This window comes from Ranitomeya imitator, chromosome 2, assembly GCF_032444005.1.
Source record: "Ranitomeya imitator isolate aRanImi1 chromosome 2, aRanImi1.pri, whole genome shotgun sequence".
Lineage (NCBI taxonomy): Eukaryota > Metazoa > Chordata > Amphibia > Anura > Dendrobatidae > Ranitomeya > Ranitomeya imitator.
In genome coordinates this window covers 245,644,358-245,667,093 of record NC_091283.1, presented here as the reverse complement: position 1 = coordinate 245,667,093, position 22,736 = coordinate 245,644,358, and the positions used below count along the sequence as shown (strand labels likewise).

The 22,736-nt window shown below is 46.4% G+C and overlaps 1 protein-coding gene across 1 annotated transcript in view; it reads right to left on the bottom strand.

Annotated features, from left to right (window-relative positions):
* Positions 1–11,552: 11,552 nt before the first annotated feature.
* Positions 11,553–22,736, bottom strand: part of LOC138662889 (zinc finger protein 665-like) — a 79,754-nt gene continuing 68,570 nt past the window's right edge. Inside the window, exon 11 of the mRNA XM_069748881.1 lies at positions 11,553–13,465. Coding sequence (XP_069604982.1) covers positions 11,688–13,465 — 1,778 coding nt within the window. The 3' untranslated portion in view covers positions 11,553–11,687. The remainder of the gene's footprint in view (positions 13,466–22,736) is intronic.

Genomic DNA, 22,736 nt, shown 5'->3' with positions numbered 1-22,736 from the left:
TCTGTGTCCAGCTTTCTGCCCCCTGTGTCCAGCTTTACTGCCCCCTCTGTGTCCAGCTTTACTGCCCCCTCTGTGTCCAGCTTTCTGCCCCCTCTGTGTCCAGCTTTACTGCCCCCTGTGTCCAGCTTTCTGCCCCCCTGTGTCCAGCTTTACTGCCCCCTCTGTGTCCAGCTTTCTGCCCCCCCTGTGTCCAGCTTTCTGCCCCCAGCTTTCTGCCCCCTCTGTGTCCAGCTTTACTGCCCCCTCTGTGTTCAGCTTTACTGCCCTGGGCCCCCCCCTCCCCCGGATCGCCGCTCTCAATAAAAAAAAAAAAAAAGTTCTGCTTACCTGCCGCGCTCCTGATCTCTCCACGCAGCTGCACTGTGCACTCGCCGGCGACTGACAATGACGTCAGACGCCGGCGACCGATGCGGGCCCCCTCTGCTCACCGGGCCCCATACGCCAGTCACGGCTGTAATGCCCTGATGGCGGCCCTGTATACTATATACAGGGGAGATGACACAGGTATATACTATATACAGGAGAGAGGACATACACAGGTATATACTATATGCATGAGGAGATGACATACAGGTATATACTATATACAGGGGAGATGATATACAGGTATATACTATATACAGGGGAAAGACACACAGGTATATACTGTATACATTGGAGAGGACACACAGGTCTATACTATATACAGGGGAGATGACATACAGTTATATACTGTATACAGGAGGAGATGACACACACGTATATACAACCCCTGGCAAAAATTATGTCATCACCGGCCTTGGAGGATGTTCATTCAGTTGTTTAATTTTGTAGAAAAAAAGCAGATCACAGACATGACACAAAATGTCATGAAATGGCAATTCAGAACCACAATGGATGTTGAAGTTCAGAGCACATACAGTGACCTGGCAATAACCCAAAAACATAGGACGAGCTCTGAGACGTGGGAACTCTGTTGACCGCAATCCCTGAACCTCACCAACACACTAAAGGCAGCCGTGGATTGCGCCTAACGCTAACCTATGCAACTCGGCACGGCCTGAGAAACTAGCTAGCCTACCTTGCCTCAGAGAAATTCCCCAAAGGAAAAGGCAGCCCCCCACATATAATGACTGTGAGTGAGATGAAAAGACAAACGTAGAGATGAAACAGATTAAGCAAAGTGAGGCCCACTTTCTGAATAGACCGAGGATAGGAAAGATAACTTTGCGGTCAACACAAAACCCTACAAACAACCACGCAGAGGGGGCAAAAAGACCCTCCGTACCGAACTAACGGCACGGAGGTACACCCTCTGCGTCCCAGAGCTTCCAGCAAGCAACAAAAACCATTAGAGCACGCTGGACAGAAAAAAACAGCAAACAAAAAATAACACAAGCAAAAACTTAGCTTATGCAGAGCCGCAGGCCACAGGAACGATCCAGGAGGAAACTAGACCCACACTAGAACATTGACAGGAGGCCAGGATCAAAGCACTAGGTGGAGTTAAATAGGAAACGTCTAACGACTTCACCACATCACCTGAGGAAGGAGACTCAGAAGCCGCAGTACCACTTGTGGCCACAGGAGGGAGCTCTGCCACAGAATTCACAACAACAAAACTAAAGTCATTTCAAATGGCAACTTTCTGGCTTTAACAAACACTAAAAGAAATCAAGAACAAAAAATGTGATAGTCAGTAATGGTTACTTTTTTAGGACAATTAGACGGGAAAAATTATGGAATCATTCAATTCTGAGGAAAAAATTATGGAATCACCCTGTTGATTTTCATACCCAAAAATAATACCTGCATAAAATTAGATTTGCTCGGTATTCTGCATCTAAAAAGGAGTGATCACACCTTGGAGAGCTGTTGCACCAAGTGGACTCATGGCTCCAACATGAGAGATGTCAATTGAAACAAAGGAAAGGATTATCAAACTCTTAAAAGAGGGTAAACCATCATACAATGTTGCAAAAGATGTTGGTTGTTCACAGTCAGGCTACGTTCAGACTAGCGTTGTGCGCCGCTGCGTCGGCGACGCAACGCACAACGCACGCAAAAACGCGGCAAAACGCACGCAAAAACGCTGCGTTTTGCGACGCGTGCGTCGTTTTTTGCCGAAAATCGGACGCAAGAAAAATGCAACTTGTTGCGTTTTCTTGGTCCGACGCTTGCGGCAAAAAAGACGCACGCGTCGCAAAACGCAACAAGCAAAAACGCTTGCGTCCCCCATGTTAAACATAGGGGCGCATGACGCGTGCGTCGCCGCAGCGTCGCCTGACGCTAACCCGACGCACACTAGCACAACGCTAGTGTGAACGTTGCCTTAGCTGTGTCTAAAATCTGGACCAAATACAAACAACATGGGAAGGTTGTTAAAGGCAAACATACTGGTAGACCAAGGAAGACATCAAAGCATCAAGACCAGAAACTTAAAGTAATATGTCTCCAAAACAGGAAATGCACAACAAAACAAATGAGGAACGAATGGGTGGAAACTGGAGTCAACGTCTGTGACCGAACTGTAACAAACCGCCTAAAGGAAATGGGATTTACACACAGTAAAGCTAAACGTCACCGCTGTGCTCTGCTTTACGGCAGGCACTGACACAGTCAGTGCTGGGAAGCTGACACCGGGGGACGTGACAGACATCGGAATGTGAGTATGTACTGTTTTTGTTTTTTTTTTTTCTTTTACTTTTACAATGGTAACCAGGGTAAATATCGGGTTACTAAGCGCAGCCCTGCACTTAGTAACCCGATGTTTACCCTGGTTACCCAGGGACTTCGGCATCGTTGAAGACAGTTTCAACGATGCCGAAGTCTTTCCCCTGATCGTTGGTTGCTGGAGAGAGCTGTCTGTGTGACAGCTCCCCAGCGACCACACAACGACTTACCAACGATCACGGCCAGGTCGTATCGCTGGTCGTGATCGATGGTAAGTCGTTTAGTGTAGCGGTACCTTTACTCTCTTGCACCACTCCAGTCTGTCCTCAACTCTGCTGCCCGGCTAATCGACCTCTCTCCTCGCTACTCCCCTGCTTCTCCCCTATGCAAATCCCTCCACTGGCTCCCAATTCCCCAACGAATCCAGTTCAAACTACCAACACTGATCTACAGAGCCATCCACAACCTGTCCCCTCCCTATATCTCTGAACTAATCTCCCAATATCTTCCCTCACGTAATCTTCGATCCTCCCAAGACCCCCTACTTTCCTCCACACTTATTCGTTCCTCACACAACCGCCTCCAAGATTTTTCCCGAATATCCCCCATCCTCTGGAATTCCATGTCTCAACACGTCCGATTATCCATCACCCTCGGATCCTTCAGACGGAACCTGAAAACCCATCTCTTCAGGGAAGCCTACAGCCTACAATAACCATGCCGCCGCCAGAGCCGCCACCTCGCCGCCGCCTCACTGCCGGTGCCTCACCACCGCCACAGCCGCTGCCTCCCACAACCTTGTGTCTCTTCCCCACTATCCCTCAGAATGTAAGTCCGCAAGGACAGGGTCCTCTCCGCTCTGTACCAGTCTGCCACTGTAAACCTGTTTACTTTAAACGATATCTATAACCCTGTATGTAACCCCTTTCTCATGTACAGCACCATGGAATTAATGGTGCTATATAAATAAATAATACTGGCCCCTGTGTGCCCCCAAATATTACTACTGGCCCCTGAGTGCCCCCCGTATATTACTACTGGCCCCTGTGTGCCCCCATATATTACTACTGGCCCCTGTGTGCCCCCATATATTACTACTGGCCCCTGTGTGTCCCCATATATTACTACTGGCCCCTGTGTGCCCCCATATAATACTACTGGCCCCCGTGTGCCCCCATATAATACTACTGGCCCCCGTGTGCCCCCATATATTACTACTGGCCCCTGTGTGCCCCAATATATTACTACTGGCCCCTGTGTGTCCCCATATATTACTACTGCCCCCCATGTATTAGTAATGCCACATACAGTTGTTTCTCACAAAATTAGAATATCAAAATGAATTTATTTCAGTTCTTCAATACAGAAAGTGAATCTCATATTCTATAGAGTCATTACACACAGAGTGATCTATTTCACGTGTTTATTTCTGTTAATGTTGATGATTATGGCTTACAGCCAATGAAAACCCAAAAGTCATTACTCAGTAAATTAGAATACTTTATAACACCAGCTTGAAAAATGATTTTAACATCTGAAATGTTGTTCTACTGAAATGTCTGCTCAGTAAATGCACTCAATACTTGGATGGGCTCCTTTTGCATCAATTACTGCATCAACGCAGCGTGGCATGGAGGCGATCAGCCTGTGGCACTGCTTAGGGGTTTATGGAAGCCCAGGTTGCATTGATAGCAGCCTTCAGCTCGTCTGCATTGTTGGGTTTGGTGTCTCTAATTTTCCTCTTGACAATACTCCATAGATTCTCTATGGGGTTCAGGTCAGGCAAGTTTGCTGCCAATCAAGCCCAGTGATACTGTTGTTTGTACACCAGCTATTGGAACTTTTGGCAGTGTGGACAGGTGCCAAGTCCTGCTGGAAAATGACATTTCCATCTCCAAAAAGCTTGTCGGCTGAGGGAAGCATGAAGTGCTCTAAAATGTCCAGGTAGACGGCTGCGCTGACTTTGGTCTTGATAAAACACAATGGACCTACACCAGCAGATGACATGGCTCCCCAAACCACAGTGGCGTATCCAGGGGGGGCAGCCGGGGCATTTCCCCCAGGCGCAGCCGACAGGGGGGCGCCAGCGGGCCGCCTGATGATGCGGCGGTCCAAGGAGGCTCCTCGTCGAGTCATACCCAGGGGTGAGTCAGCAGGGGAGAGGGAGCGGGGGCTTTCTAATTATACTCACCTGCTCCTGGCACGGTTCCTGCAAGTCCCTGTCTCCCCTGCTTCTCTCTGTACTGAGCGGTCACATTATACCGCTCATTACAGTAATGAATATGCGGCTCCACCTCCCATAGAGAAGCAGGGATTGCACCACACCAGGAGCAGGTGAGAATAATGGGGAGGGGAGCGCTGCGCGATATTCACCTGCTCCTCGTTCCAGCCGCCACTCCGTCGTCAGCGTCCTCTGCAGTGACGCTGAGGTCAGAGGGCACATTGATGTAGTTAGTGCGCGTCAGTGCAGAAGACGCTGAAGAAGATGGAGCGGCGGCTGGAACGACGAGCAAGTGAATATTGAAAGTGCCGGGGGCCTGAGCGACGGAGAGGTGAGTATGTGATTTTTTTTTTTTTATCGCAGCAACAAATGGGGCAAGTGTCTGTATGGAGCATCTTATGGGGCCATAACGTTTTTGCAGCATTATATAGGGCAAATGTCTGTATGGAGCATCATATGGGACCATACCGTTTGTGCAGCACTATAATGGGGCAAGTGTATGTATGGGGCCATAATCAACGTTTGTGCAGCACTATATGGGGCAAATATCTTTATGGAGCATCTTATGGGGCCATTATTAACCTTTATGCAGGATTATATGGGGCTCCTGATTCAATATGGATATTCAAAAACACAACCTACTGATGTCTCAATTAATTTTACTTTTATTGGTATCTATTTTAACATTATGGGGATTCAGGAATGTACCTTGGCTTGGTCATACAGATTCAATAGTGTTAAGGTTCAAATGGGGGAGGTTTGGGGGGGGGGCAAACTGATCCTTTGCCCCAGGTGCATGAAAGGCTAGATACACCTCTGCGCATGGCCTGAGTACCCAATGTTAAAGATAGGGTATGCAGGACGCATGCAGACGTAGGCGGAGCTGAAGGAAGAGGAGCGGCAGTGGGTGGGCTTCACGGAGTTAGAAGGCTTTCATTTGCAGCCTTGCCTAATGCTAGTGTGAAACTAGCCTAAAACAATCCTTTTTAACCCCTTTCCGACATCAGGCGTAAATGTCTGACTGCCTCCCTTTGATGTGGGCTCCAGCGCTGATTCTTTTCTGGCACATGTCAGCAATTGCGCCGGAAATCCCGCTCATCAGTGACCTCGTCACATGATCGCAGGTCACCGATGGGTTGGCATGACATCCAGAGGCCTCCAGCAGAAGTCTATGGTTTTCATTGCTGGATTGCTATGAGCACCGCCTGCTAGCCGAAAAGGCATAAACCAGGGATCATCTCGCCAAACTCCTGCTCTCCTTTAAACATTGGCAAAAGGCTACTCAGGCAACACATGGTGAGGATAAAACAGTGTGGCAATGCTTTATTGTAGCACAAAATAGGCAGATAACACAGAACAGTCACAGCACAGTACCCAAGATGTTGAACATTACAGAGTCTCGCCCTTCCGCTGACTCACCGGGAAAATAGCAGCTGTGACTACAGATCTTCCAGGGTCGCTACCTCATCTGTGATACACACACAGAGGAGGTAACGACAAGCGTAGGAAGATGCCAGTCCATACAAGGCCAGTTGATCTGAGGATCACAACCTGGTTTCATATTCCAGGGTCGGTTACTCCACCTGTGGCACGCACAAAGAGGGGAGGTAACAACAAGAGTAGGAAGATGACAGTCCATACAAGGCCAGTTGATCCAAGCATCACAACTTGGCTTCATATTCCAGGATTGGTTACTCCACCTGTGGCATGCACACAGACAAGAGGTAACGACAAGTGTAGGAAGAGGACAGTCCATTGAGTCCATACAAGGCCAGTTGATCTGAGGATCACAACCTGGTTTCATATTCCAGGGTCGGTTACTCCACCTGTGGTACGCACAAAGAGGGGAGGTAACAACAAGAGTAGGAAGATGACAGTCCATACAAGGCCAGTTGATCCGAGCATCACAACTTGGCTTCATATTCCAGGGTTGGTTACTCCACCTGTGACACGCACACAGAGAGGAGGTAACAAGTGTAGGAAGATGACAGTCCACTGAGTCCATACAAGGTACAAGGCCAGTTGATCTGAGGATTACAACCTGGCTTTTCCAAATGTATCCATGGTTCAGTGATGGTCAATAGAGCAGATCTGTATTCTTGCAACCGAGGCTGAAAACCCCTAGGTTGTTTTCCTATAGAATGATAGATCCGTGTTCCTCGTTGTGGAGCAATGATGTAAAATAGCTGCTGTCCTGTCCTTCTCACGTCTTATGATTGCACACATCCCTAGCCTTTATAGCGATATTGCATTCCTTTAGTCTGCTGTGTGATTCCTATAAGTGTATCCTAGTAGTGTGAAGATTAATTTTAGAACTAAAACCAGAAGGATGTATACAGACTGTGCCTTGCTATCTGCCACCATCGCACTCTAACCAGCATGTCTATTCTTCCTACAGGTATGTTCATGCACCCAGCTCTCCAGCCTTGTCTGTCTATGAAGTGCACATACTACATCACCCAACTTTCCACCCAGACTTTCCTCTGCTCCTAGCTTTCACATGGTATGCCTTTCAGCTAACCCCAGCTTACGCCAGTGTTATTTATGACCTTGTTTACTCAATGCTTGATTGTATGCATCTGGTCCATCCTTAATTCTCTGACCAAGATGAGCAGAGACCACTCCTCTCTGCTTCACACCTGAATGCACTTAGTTTTCCATATATTGCATAGCACAAGTCTGCAATGACTTTAGTCTGCTGTGTGATTTCTATAAGTGTGTGCTAGAAGTGTGAAGATTAATTTTAGAATTAAAAGCAGAATTGAACCAGAAGGGAACTGAAGGTAACTGGCCAGTCACTGTAAACAATGTATCTGTTTTCACTTTCACCCCTATAATTCTTCACTTTCTGCAAACTCCCCTAATCCCTACTCCTAGTAAAGAACTGTTCATCTCCTCTTCAATCCTCCCCATCCATCTCACCTCCTCCTCAGAACTGTTCCTTAACATACAATCCTTTCTCCAAGAACAGACAGCCCCCTCTGCCCTTTCCTGCTCCAACCTGCTAACACTTTCTCTGCTCCTTCTCACTGCTGGTGATATCTCTCCAAATCCTGGTCCTCCTCACCACATCCCCACAGTCAGTTCTACCTCCCACCCACGCTCCATCACAAATTTCCGTAACCTCTCTAACCTTATACCCATTCGCCCAGCCCCCACTTCCCCAGTCCCACTAACAGGAGCTCTGTGGAACGCTCGCTCTGTCTGCAACAAGCTTTCCTACATCCACGATCATTTTGTTACTACCAAACTTTCCTTCCTCGCCATCACCGAAACCTGGCTCACCCCTTCTGACACAGCCTCTCCTGCTGCACTTTCCTATGGTGGCATCCACCTTTCTCACACACCCCGCCCCAGCAGCAAGCATGGCGGAGTTGGTTTTCTCCTGTCAGATAACTGCTCCTTCACCCAATCCCACGCTGTTACCCTCCCTTCCTTTGAGGTGCACTCTGTGCGCATCTATGCCCCCACCAACCTCCAACTGGCTGTCATTTACCGCCCCCCAGGGCCAGCCACCACCTTTGACCACTTCACCACCTGGCTACTTAATTTCCTTTCTGCGGACATCCCCACTATCATCATGGGCGACTTCAACATACCCATTGACACTTCCCTCTCAGCTGCCACTAAACTTCTATCTCTCACTTCCTCCTTCGGCCTCACTAAATGGTCTTGTGCAGCCACTCACAAAGATGGTCACACATTGGACCTCATGTTCACCTGCCTCTGCTCCCTATCTAACCTCTCTAACTCACCTCTTCCTCTTTCTGACCACAATCTACTCACATTCTCTTCCCTCTCCACTAATTTTCTACAATCCTCACCCCACAAACTTGCACACTCTCGCAGAAATCTTAAACACCTTGATCTACATTCACTCTCTGAATCCCTCCTCCCTCTCAGACATAAATTCCCTACACAATGCGGATGACGCTGCCGCTCTATATAACACTACAATAGCTGCAGCTTTGGACTCTCTTGCCCCGCTCACACATACCAAAGCTTGCAAAATCAACAGACAGCCCTGGCACACCAGCCTGACCAAAGAACTAAGGCAAGCTTCCAGGGCTGCAGAGCAGAGATGGAAAAGATCCCGAGCACTTTATCGCATTCAAACAATCCCGCACTACTTTCAAGACCACACTTGCCACAGGTAAGCAAACCTACTTCTCATCTCTCATATCTTCCCTGTCTCACAACCCTAAACAGTTATTAAACACCTTCAACTCTCTCCTCCATCCCCCAGCACCTCCTCCCTCCCCACTCATCTCAGCTGAAGACTTTGCCTCATTTTTCAAGCAAAAGATTGAGAACATCAGAGACAGTTTTAGTCTACAACCCCCAGAGCCCTTACTGCCAACTACCCAGCCCTCCACCTCGAAAACCAACTTCTCCACCATTACAGAAGATCGACTCTTCACTCTACTCTCAAGATTGCATCTCACCACCTGTGCACTTGACCAGATCCCTTCCCACTTCATCCCAAACCTCGCCAGTTTTCATCCCAACTCTAACCCATCTCTTCAACCTATCACTAACAACTGGTGTTTCCCCTCAAGCTTTAAACATGCCTCAATCACACCTATCCTCAAAGAGCCCTCTCTTGACCCATCCTCTGTATCTAGCCATCGCCCTATATCTCTTCTCCCCTATGCCTCAAAACTACTGGAACAACATGTCCATCTTGAACTGTCCTCCCATCTATCTTCCTGTTCCCTTTTCGACCGCTTACAATCAGGCTTCCGGTCACACCACTCCACTGAAACTGCCCTAATTAAGGTCACCAATGACCTATTAACCACCAAGAGCAAGCAACACTTCTCTATCCTCCACCTCCTGGACTTGTCCTCTCCCTTTGACACAGTGGACCATTCCCTATTACTACAGACCCTCTCACCCCTTGGCATCACAGACTTGGCCCTATCCTGGATCTCGCCATACCTAACTGACCAAACATTCAGCGTCTCCCATTCACACACCACCTCCTCACCTTGCCCCATATCTGTCGGAGTCCCGCAAGGTTCAGTTCTAGGGCCCCTGCTCTTCTCCCTTAACACTTTTGGCCTGGGAAAACTCATAGAATCTCACGGTTTTCAGTATCATCTCTATGCTGATGACACACAGATCTACATCTCTGGACCAGATATCACCACCCTACTAACCAGAATCCCTCAATGTCTATCCGCTATTTCATCCTTCTCCGCTAGATTTCTAAAACTTAACATGGACAAAACAGAATTCATTGTCTTTCCCCCATCTCATGCCATCCCGCCAACAAACCTATCCATTACAGTAAACGGCTGCCTACTCTCCCTAGTCCCACAAGCTAGCTGTCTCGGGGTAATCCTTGACACTGATCTCTCCTTCAAACCGCATATCCAAGCCCTTTCCACTTCCTGCCGCCTTCAACTCAAAAATATTTCACAGATCCGTACATTCCTAAACCAAGAATCTGCAAAAAACCCTAGTCCATGCCCTCATCATCTCCCGCCTCGACTACTGTAACCTCCTGCTCTGTGGCCTCCCCTCTAACACTCTCGCATCCCTCCAATCTATTCTAAACTCTGCTGCCTGACTAATCCACCTGTCCCCCCGCTATTCTCCAGCCTCTCCCCTCTGTCAATCCCCTCACTGGCACCACATTACCCAGAGACTCCAGTACAAAAGCCTAACCATGACATACGATCCTCACAAGATCTCCTTCTCTACTCCCTTCTTATCTCCTCTTTCCACAATCGCATACAAGATTTCTCTCGCGCATCACCCCTACTCTGGAACTCTCTACCACAACATATCAGACTCTCACCTACCATCGAAATCTTCAAAAAGAACCTGAAGACCTACCTCTTCCGGCAAGCCTACAACCTGCAGTAACCACCGATCGACCAAACCGCTGCATGACCAGCTCTATCCTCACTCATCCCTTGTAGATTGTGAGCCCTCGCGGGCAGGGTCCTCTCTCCTCCTGTACCAGTTGTGACTTGTATTGTTCAAGATTATTGTACCTGTTTTTATTATGTATACCCCTCCTCACATGTAAAGCGCCATGGAATAAATGGCGCTATAATAATAAATAATAATTCCTTGACCACAGCATGGCCATTAGTTAGAGGCTGCTATTGATCTTTGGAGCAGGTAAGTTTTCGCTGAGTGGTACATATTGGGCAGTCTGAAAATGGAGTTTAGTCTAGGACAATTTGTCTGCACTACTAATTAACAGCTGTTACAGTACCAAACTAGGGCAGTCCCTATATGAGGAAAAACACAAGAATTGTACTGTAATGTCACATACTATCTATTCCGGATACTGCAGTGGCTTATAAACTTATGAAGCATATAGATTGAGGTCTGGGATCTGCCAATATGTGGCTAGTTTTCTGACTGTTTCGGATAACATGATACATGACTTTATTTTTTGTCTAGTCTCGCTTGAATATAGGTCAATATTAAATAGTCTCCTGATGAGTCGCCTTTGGTGAGGACGATGAAACCCATAGAAATGAGAGGCTTGAAGAGTGTGTATACGTCACCTCACCCTATACAGTGAACTGTGGGGTACATGATTTTTCTATTAGTCACCTACTGACTAACCTTGAGGGGTTGAATTATGGGTATAGTTTTACATTTGGAATTAATAAAGTTTAGTTTTATCCTTTTGTCAGCAAACATGAGGAATGACAAGAGATAACCCATTTAAGAAGATTCAATTTTGGTTAAAACTATTCCAACATTATGAACATAAAAAAGGCTTCTCCCCTATGTGACATCTCTGATGTTTATTAACAGTTGATTTCCAAGTAAAATATTTCCCACATTAAGAAAATAAAAAAGGCTTCTTCTCTATGTGACTGCTCTGATGTCTATCAAGAAGCACTTTCCATTTAAAACATTTCCCACATTCTGAACATGAAAAGGGCTTCTTCCCTGTGTGAGTTCTCTGGTGACTAACAAGATTCCTTTTCTGGTTAAAACATTTCCCACATTCTGAACAGGAAAAAGGCTTCTCCCCCGTGTGGGTTCTATGGTGCCTAACCAAATCTGATTTCTTGATAAAAGATTTCCCACATTCTGAACAGGTAAAAGGTTTCTCCCCTGTGTGGGTTCTTTGGTGACTAACAAGACGACATTTATGGTTAAAACATTTCCCACATTCTGAACAGGAAAAAGGCTTCTCCCCTGTGTGGGTTCTCTGGTGACTAAAAAGATTCCTTTTCTGGTTAAAACTTTTCCCACATTCTGAACAGGAAAAAGGCTTCTCCCCTGTGTGGGTTCTCTGGTGACTAAAAAGATTGCCTTTCTGGTTAAAACTTTTCCCACATTCTGAACAGGAAAAAGGCTTCTTCCCTGTGTGGGTTCTCTGGTGACTAAAAAGATTCCCTTTCTGGTTAAAACTTTTCCCACATTCTGAACATGAAAAAGGCTTCTTCCCTGTGTGGGTTATCTGGTGAGTAACCAAATCTTTTTTGTTGGTAAAACATTTCCCACATTCTGAACACGAAAAAGGCTTTTCCCCTGTGTGGGTTCTGTGGTGACTAACAAGATATCCTTTCTGGTTAAAACTTTTCCCACATTCTGAACAGAAAAAAGGCTTCTCCCCTGTGTGGGTTCTCTGGTGACTAATAAGATTCACTTTCTGGTTAAAACTTTTCCCACATTCTGAACAGGAAAAAGGCTTCTCCCCTGTGTGGGTTCTCTGGTGACTAAAAAGATTCCTTTTCTGGTTAAAACTTTTCCCACATTCTGAACAGGAAAAAGGATTTTCCCCTGTGTGGGTTCTCTGGTGACTAACAAGATAACTTTTTCGGTTAAAACATTTCCCACATTCTGAACATGAAAAAGGCTTCTTCCCTGTGTGGGTTATCTGGTGAGTAACCAAATCTTTTTTGTTGGTAAAACATTTCCCACATTCTGAACACGAAAAAGGCTTTTCCCCTGTGTGGGTTCTGTGGTGACTAACAAGATATCCTTTCTGGTTAAAACTTTTCCCACATTCTGAATAGGAAAAAGGCTTCTCCCCTGTGTGGGTTCTCTGGTGACTAAAAAGATTCCTTTTCTGGTTAAAACATTTCCCACATTCTGAACATGAAAAGGGCTTCTTCCCTGTGTGAGTTCTCTGGTGACTAACAAGATTCCTTTTCTGGTTAAAACATTTCCCACATTCTGAACAGGAAAAAGGCTTCTCCCCCGTGTGGGTTCTCTCGTGACTAACAAGATGCGATTTCTGCTTAAAACATTTCCCACATTCTGAACAGGAAAAAGGCTTCTCCCCTGTATGGGTTCTCTGGTGACTAACAAGACGACATTTATGGTTAAAACATTTCCCACACTCTAAACATGAAAATGACTTCTTTGCTTTAGGAGCAGTTGGTTTTTTAATGCCTCTTTTGGGACTTTGATTTTCCTTAGTAGTCAGTAATGAATCAGAAGATGAGACCTGTTTCATAGGATCAGATGACAGATCTTTGGTGTGAATTAATGATAATATATCTGGAGAAACAGGAATCACTTCAGTTGGATCTTGTAGGATCTCAAGATCATCAGATTTAAAAATTGAAGATGTCAATTGTCCCTCTGATCTCCTGGTACAGTCATCTGTAAAGATAAACATTTTTTTTTAACAAAATATCTTGAGTTTTATATTATTGAACATTTCTACTTAAACTGTCCATAAAAATGGCAAGCTATGTACAACATTATTTACTAAGACAATGACTGTTTACAGTCTAATAGAAACCTTGTTGGATGAGCCAGTAGTGTGTGGTGTTCAATTGTTTGTTCACTCTGCCTCCCATATATCGAATAGAAAGAAACCAATCAATGTTATGGTCACGCTCACGCCCTGACTGATGGGCGTGAGCTTGGGGGGGTTGCGGCCCCACAAACCAGACTACCCTGGAAGGGGTATAACTATGACAGCTGCCTTGGTCTTCACTGGAGCCTCTGATGGTGAGGTCAGGCTTGTGCGGCAGGCAGCTGCCAGGTGCTACTCCAGGGTGGTGTCTGGCTGTGGCTGCTTATCCCACTTGGGAATGAGGAACACCAGGATTGGTGCGGGCATCAGGCAGGACTAGCAGATGAGCACGGATGAGATTCAGATGAGTAGGCTGGCACGGCTGAGACACAGAGCTGGCAGAGACAGGGCTGGCAGGAACGGCAGAGACACAGGGCTGGCAGGAACGGCAGAGACACAGGGCTGGCAGGAACGGCAGAGACAGGGCTGGTTGGAACGGCAGAGACACAGGGCTGGCAGGAACGGCAGAGACATAGGGCAGGTTGGTGTGGTGTATGAAGGAACAAGTAGGGACCTGTTCACACTGGAGGTGCAGGTACGGAAACAAGCCATAAGGAAAGGAGAATGAAGGAACAGGTTGGGACCTGTTCACACAGGAAGAGAAGTGCAAGGCTGCAGATAGAAGCGGAAGAGCAGCAAGAGATAGCGTAGCAACAGGCAGAGCAGAACCGCAAGAAATGCGTAGAGGAGCTACAGCAAAAGGTTTCTGCTGCAGCAAAGCAGAGCAGAACCGCAAGGAATGCGGAGAGGAGCTGCAGCAAGAGATTCCTGCAGCAACAGGAGCAAAGCAGAGTAGAACGGAGCAGAACCGCAGGAGTGCGGAGCAGAGGTAAAGCCACAAAGGTACAGAGCAGGCAGAGTCGCAAGAGTGCGGAGTATAAGTAGACTGAGAATACAAGGAAAGACACAACAAGGAAGGAAGCCATAGACAAGGAGACCAAGATAACACTAAGTTCAGACAAGGTAATGGAACAAGACAAGGAGCAAGAATAAAGACACAGGGACCAGGATATTCTGCCTCCTGGAGGGCGGACAACAAGATCAAGGCAAGAACACTGAGAAAAGCCTCTAGAGAGGGTGTAATACAGAGTAAGGCCTGGCAAACTCAGAAGCTAAACACAAACTAAGCTAACACATTGCACAAGCCCAGTCCACTGGGTGGAGCTGCACTAAATACTGGTTCCTATAAGAACCAGAGAGTCCATGTGCTGCCCCCCTATGCACACAGCCAGGAAGCATGCAGAGAGCAGAGTCACAGAATATGAAGCTGGCAAGAAACAGAAACCACAATATGACCTGGAGCATTGGGTAAGATAGTGTGAGAGATGAGAGGCCATGCCGTGATGCCAACAGAGTTGTTACAGTTATGTAGGCGAAAATACCACCAATTCTCATCTCGCAAAAACAAGTTCCCACTCAGGTCCATCATCTGTCTATGGAAAAACAGAGGTTTCCACACTATTAGTGGCTCAAAGGCTATTAAAAAGCAACAGAGGTTCTATAAACCAATCCAGCAAAATCCGCTCTCACTTCTGAGTCTTGCAGTCTGCTCAAACAACATTTAGGATCCCTGTATTTAGCAATATTATAGTGAGAAGAATCCACTTAATTTGCAGTGTGTGTCTCCTGGAACACAATCTGGGCACTATGTGCTGGGTAATAAAATGGCAAATGTGTAATTTTCACTCTCCAACATCTACTGCGTCTTAATTTCCAGAAAATGACAGTGGAGTCAAAATAGAGTGAATATTTTGACTCCACTGTCATTTTCTGGAAATTAAGACACACTTGGTCAAAATTGTTGGTACCCCTCGTTTAATGACTGAAAAACCCACAATGGTCACAGAAATAACTTGAATCTGACAAAACTAATAATAAATAAGAGATCTATGATAATGAACAAATTAAAGTCAGACATTGCCTTTCAACCAGGTTTCACAGATTTGAAAAAAAAATAAATAAAACTCACGAAATAGGCCTGGACAGAAATTATGGTAGCCTTAACTCAAGTGCTTTGTGACCACCAACCGTAGATAAACTTCTGCGCTGCACAAAGCCCTGCTAGCGCCGGCGTTTAGCTACCGTTTGTCTACGGTCGGCGGTTTTGTGCTTATCGGGACCCCCACGTACCTTATAATGAAGAGATTCCGGCGCACAATAGTTCCAGTGATCCCCGACCTCATCGAGACCTGATTGGTTCAGGTCCTGATGACGTCAGTGTCACACCAGCCAATGAGACAAATCACTAGGAAAGTTTGTTGTAACAACCAACTTTCCCAGGCGATCTGCCTCATAAAAACGCTGTTTCTCCTCAGATCTCCTGTCAGTGAGAGATTAGAGGAGAAACAGTGTTACAAGTGCTGCTGGCAACAGCTGTGTCAGTCAGCGATCTGGTTAAAAAGTAAAAAAAAAAATAGATGGCAGGTTAGGGTAGGTGCTATAGTTAGGGTTAGTGTTTTAGGCTAAAGTTAGGGTTACTGTTAGGCTAATGTTAGGGTTTATTCTAAAGTTAGGGTTAGGCTAAAGAAGTAGGCTTTTCTCAATGGTCTCCCCAATAACTTGGTCACGTCAGAGTTTTCTATTAGCTTGCTAGAGCATATTGTCCTACAAATAAACTTATATGCGTCCCAATTCACCAGCCAGAATCCATGATCTTATTACATTTTTAGAACTTACATTCGCTATGGGGCTTGTTAAAAAAAAAACGAGCATTCAGTCCTATTGGTCCAACCGCCCTGTCCAAGCCTCCCCAATGGTTTCTGCCGTTCTTCCTAGGACTCGTTATGAAATGCTCATGAGATTTTGGCATTTTAACGACGAGAGTCGATGCCTGCCCAGAAATGACCCAGAACATGACAGACTATTCAAAATCAGACCCATCATCGAATTCTTGACAGAAAAGTTCTTAAAGCTTTACACCCCAACAGAAAACATTTCCATTGATGAGTCCCTTGTAAAATTCGAAGGAAGACTGCACCTCAAGCAATTTATTCCCTCTAACAGGGCAAGGTTCGGAATAAAGTTCTATAAAATGTCTGAAAGTTCAACCTGATACACATCATATTTTTGCATTCATGTGGGGAAAGATAGCCAACTAAACCTACCAGGATGCCCTACTTATCTGAGGACATCTGGAAACATCGTTTGGAGCTGATAACTCCATTATTACAAAAAGGCTACAATCTACGCTGACAACTACTACACCAGCATTCCCCTATTTAAGAGTCTGGTTGAACATAACATGGGGGCTTGTGGGATCATTAGCAAAAACTGTCAGGGGTTTCCACAATCATTGGTCAATGAAAAGTTCCAAAAGGGGCAGTCAGGGGCTTTACGCAATGGAAAGATGCTTGTCCTTAAGTATAAGGATAAAATAGATATTTTTATCTGGAGCTCGATCCACACAGATGCCACAAGGGCCACTGCAGACCAACAGGGATCCACTACTCCAAAACCTGTGTCTGTCATTGACTACAACAAATATATGGGGGGTGTGGACCTTGCAGATCAGGTTCTACAGCCATACCGGGTATCAAGAAAATCATAAACCTGGTATAAAAAGTTAATCATTTATTTGTTTCAGGTGGCCACATATAATTATTTGTGTTACACAAAAAAGCCGGAAATGCAGATACTTTACTTGATTATCAGGAAAAGATCAGTGAAAATCTTGTTTTTGAAAATGTTGTCCCCGCCAATCCTTTAGAATCTGAAGATGTCAGAAGACTCACTGAGCAACATTTTATTGCACTCATTCCAGCAACTGAAATAGGAAAGAACCCCCAGAGAAGATGTCGTGTATGTTCCAAGAGAGGAATGAGGCATGATACCCGCTATTATTGCCCACAATGCCCATCATTGCAGCCTTATGCCTCCATGACTGATTTACAATCTTCCACACAGAACCACGTTTTTAAACTGTTTTGACAGTCAAGCATTTGGTTTATTTAGTGACAGACACATCTGAGTAGAGCTGACTTAACAATTTCCGGGGGTAGGTGGGGGGATGTCTCCAGAGACACAAGCTGAGCACAATATATTGGGCACTACAATGACATTTTTGCTCTAAAACTTCCACTACGTGTGTCTGGAAATCATCCATGTAGTGAAAATGGTCACAACATCCATAGATGAATTCGCAGAGGGGTGTTATTGCCAAAATGGGGTCACTTCAGGGGGGATTCTGTTGTTCTGACACTTTGTGGCTCTCCAAAGTGCCATAACAGCAGAATCCCCCCTGAAGTGACCCCGTTTTTGCAATAACACCCCTCTGCGAATTCATCTATGGATGTTGTGACCATTTACCTATGTAGCTATTTTCCAATGTCAATACAACCAAGAAAAAAAGACCAACCAGAAAGTCCAAAGAATATATTTCAATATTGTTTTCATATGATTTGTTAAATAACAGGTTTAAAAATAACGACGTCAGGGGTTCCCTGATGAAGGCAGCGTGTTGAAACGCGCGTCGGGTGTGGGTGTCAGTCTAGGAGACTGGGCATTTATTACATCACTGTAAGTTTTATGTTATTTTGTTTATTCTGATGATAAATGCTGAGTACTTTATCTTACAGCTACTTTGTCTTCCTGGTCGCACAATATAGTATGTGGAGACACTTACCCCTGGGGGTTTTTTTCTTGCACTATTTTTGCACTTTATTGTTGCTCATTTGGTATTCTTTTTCACTAATTCAATGTTTGCACATGCACATAATATATATATATATATATATATATATATATATATATATACACACACACACACACACACACACATATAAAGTTTTTTCGATTGGATTTTTTCATTTTGAGCATTATTGTATATAACAAATTTTTTAACTCATGTAGTTTTTGCACCACATGTATGAACATGTGTTTATGATTCTCTAGTCACATATAATTTTGAATTTGAGGGAATTCCACATATACTGTATATATTGTGAGGCAGTGACCGGTGTCATATGCGAGGGTCGCTATGTGTCCCCCAGGATGTGCTTGGAAGCATATTAGATCCGCTGGAGTGCCCTGTGCTCACAGCAGGTTGCCTGTGAGACACAGGGAACAATAAAAGTAAGTGTGAACTGGGTCAAGTTATTTGTCCCAGAAATTATTCAGGAAAACCTGGTATGGGCTTTTATTTTGAAACGGACTGCAGGATGGTAGTGGGGCCGGTCCGTTTCCTCCAGCCCAGATCTTATAGTGGCCCATGGCCATAGAATCTGGAGGATAGAAAAAAAAACCCCAGCAAGAGAGTTTGGGTGTGTCAGTCTGGTCTGGGAGTCAGACCTAGGAGGAGGCTTGTGCAGAGCTCCTTCCGTGTGGAGAAACACGGGCCAGGCAGAGCCTGAAAAGCCAGACACCCCAGCGTACACGGGGGTGTAATACGCTCACGGCAGCGGACTGTGGACTGTTGTTATTTTTCCCAGCTGCATACCGAAGGACTTGTTTGCTTTCTTTTCCGGTTTGTGAGTATGCTGTAAAATAAGCAAGACTTTGTTTGAACTTTATATGGGTCACTGCCTATTCACTGCACAGCAAGGACATCGCTACATCACAATTGGTTGGAGAATGCGGAGCAGTGTGAATTAAGGCATACCCCAACGCCATTTGCATGTCTGTTATTAAGCCTGCTACATTGCAATTCAGGCCTACAGACAAAATGGAGGAGATCCTGAGGCAGCTAGTCCTCACACAGCAACAACAGCAACAAACTAATAATCTGTTGCTGCAGCAAATTACAGCCCTGCGAGAGGCACCTCCAGCACCGACCCCGGAACGTCGCGATGCCCGTGACAAGGTCCGCTCCGCTTTGAGGAAATTGAGTCCGGAAGATGACGTGGAAGCTTTCCTCACCGTCTATGAGAGCACGGCAGAACGGGAGAATCTGCCAGCAGCACAGTGGGCTGAAGTTGTGGCTCCGTTCTTGAGGGGTGATGCGCTAAAGGCCTACTTTGACCTCAGTCGGGAGGATACCCAGGACTATTCCAAGTTAAAAGGTGAGATCCTTGCCCGACTGGGGGTTAATACTTATGTGAGAGCTCAACGGGTGTTTTCTTGGACTTTTGTGGAAGCCCAGCCTGCCCGGTCTCAGATTTTTGACTTATTGCAGCTTGTGAAACGGTGGCTCCAACCTGAGACTTTATCCACAAGTCAGATAGTGGAGAGGGTGGTGGTCGACCGACTGGTGAGGGCTCGGCCAGCGGCCATTCAGCGTTGGGGGGGTCAAGGGGACCCGGGTACCCTAGACCAGGTTGTAGGCCTGATAGAGCGATATAAGGCCACCCAGGACTTTATACGGGACACTGCTCCGCTTCGGCTGTCACGTAAGGCTCCGCCAGCTCAGGAGTCTGAGAAAAGTCCACGACCCTCCACTGGGACAAGACCGGACCGAGTCCGTGCTGAGGGGTTGTCTCGGAAAGAGAGTGACCATAGACCTGTGTCCCCTAAACTGGCTCCAAGGTTACCTCGTGCCACAGTCGTTACGTGTTGGCGGTGCCAAGAACCTGGACATGTGGTTGCTAATTGTCCCCTAACAACAGAACCCATGGACTGCAGGTATACCCGCCGCGTGTCTATGTATGCCCAGCCAGTCTGCATTGCCACTACAGACCCTGCCGGTACCGAACCTCAGCTGTGCAGAGTGCTCGTTAACGGGTACCAAACGGATGCTCTCTTGGACTCGGGGAGCTTGGTGACCCTGGTACACGGGTCCTTGGTTGCTGGGGACAGTCCTATTGGACGAAAGGTGGGGGTAGTGTGCATACATGGGGACCTCCGAGAATACCCGACTGCGGAGGTCACGTTCTCCACCCCATGTGGAGAGATAAAACATGTGGTGGGAGTGGTAAAAACTCTTCCGTATGGGACTGTGATGGGTAGAGACTTACCGTTGTTCTGGTCCCTCTGGGAGACCAGAGTTAACCCTCTCAGGGTAAAAAGCATTCCGGGTGCAGAACCCGAAGATCCCGAGTCAGGGATAGCTGCCGTAGGGGTCGCCACGATAGGGACAGTGTGTAATCCCGATAGGTTTCCCCTAGAGGTATTGGCAGGGGAAGTGGAAGAGAATCCACCAATTCATGAGCTGGAGGTGTCACCTGGTAAGTTTGGGACTGCCCAGCTCCAGGATCCCACTCTGACCCGGGCAAGGGAAAGAGTAATCGAGGTAAATGGGGTGGCACAACAACCTGGTGCAGAAAAGGAGTTTCCCCGGATGGCGGTCATCCAGGAGTTACTGTACAGGCTTGATAAAATCCGGGATGAGGTGGTGGAACAACTGGTAGTGCCCCAACCCTATCGTCGGGCGGTGCTCGACATGGCTCACACTCACATGTTGGGGGGGCACATGGGGGCCAAAAAGTGTAGTTACTCACCGATAACGGTGTTTCTCAGAGCCCATGACAGCACTACCAGAGAGAGGGGATCCGCCCTTCAGGGACAGGAAACCTACAGGATAAAAGGGCGGTACCTCTCCCCTGCATCAGTTTTGTTTACAGAGCATCGGAGGTCCTCCAGGTTAGTCACAACAACACAAAAAATATGCAATTTTAATCATAATGCTTAACAGTGAACACCGTGTCTATATGTAAAAACCACTTCACACAAATAATGTGCTCACCGCACACGTGATGAGGGGGGGAATAAGCAGGTGCTGTCATGGGCTCTGAGAAACACCGTTATCGGTGAGTAACTACACTTTTCTCAGTCGCCCATGACAGCACTACCAGAGAGAATTACAGAGATCATTGCTTAGGGAGGGACCACAGCCTGCAGAACCCTTCTCCCGAAGGTTAGGTCAGACGAAGAGGCTAGGTCTAAGCGGTAGTGTCTGAAGAAGGTTGAAGGTGATGACCAGGTGGCCGCCTTACAGATCTGATCTAATGGTACCTCTGACCTTTCGGCCCAGGAGGACGCCATAGCCCTTGTAGAATGTGCCTTCAGTCCTTGCGGAACGGCGTTCCCGGAGGATGAGTACGCCAAAGCTATTGCGTCTGTGACCCATCGAGCTATAGTGCCCTTAGAAGCTTTGAGTCCTTTCCTGGGTCCCTGGAAGCAGATAAAAAGAGACCCTTCCTTCCTATACTGCTGGGTGATTTTTATGTATTGGACCAGGCACCTTTTAACGTCTAGTGTGTGGAATTTCTCTTCCTTCTTATTTTTAGGGTTTTGACAGAAAGAAGGAAGGATTATCTCTTGGGATCTATGGAATGTTGACGCAACTTTCGGTAGATAGGAAGAGTCTGTTTTTAATATAACTTTATCATCCAGAATTTGTGTAAATGGAGGGTTTATGGACAGGGCTTGGAGGTCACTTATCCTACGGGCCGAAGTCAGGGCTATTAGGAGGGCCGTTTTAAGAGAAAGAATTTTAAGGGGTACCGATTCTATGGGCTCAAACGGGGAGTCTGTTAAGGCTGACAGAACTAAGTTCAGATCCCAGGTTGGTAATCTACTTATAGTTAGCGGTTTAGACCTTGCGGCTGCTCTGATAAACCGTATAACCCAAGGGTTGGCTGCTATGTTCTCACAGTATAAAGATCCCAGAGCTGCTATCTGTACCTTTAAGGTACTTACCGAAAGGCCTAAGTCTAAGCCCTTCTGTAGAAATTCTAGTATTTCAGATACTGGAACACCATCTTGCAATTTTACCCCAGAGGAGGACAAAATTTTTTTCCATGTTTTGCCGTATATTTTTGTGGTCACAGGTTTTCTACTTTTCATTAGTGTGGACACTAGCTTGTCAGAAAAACCTCTTTCCCTCAATAGTGACCTCTCAAAAGCCACGCTGTCAGATGGAGATTTTCTGAATGAGGGTGGAACACCGGTCCCTGAGACAGGAGGTCCGGAAGATCCGGAAGCACCCAAGGATCGGTGATTGATAACATCCTCAGCCATGAAAACCAGGCTCTCTTGGGCCAGAAGGGGGCTATCAAGATGAGTCTGGATTTGTCTGATCTTTCTCAGAACTGCTGGAATGAGAATAGTAGGGGGAAATGCATACGTTAGGGTCTGTGTCCAGGGTATTGTGAATGCATCCACAGCCTGAGGATTCCCCCTGGGATCTAGGGAACAGAA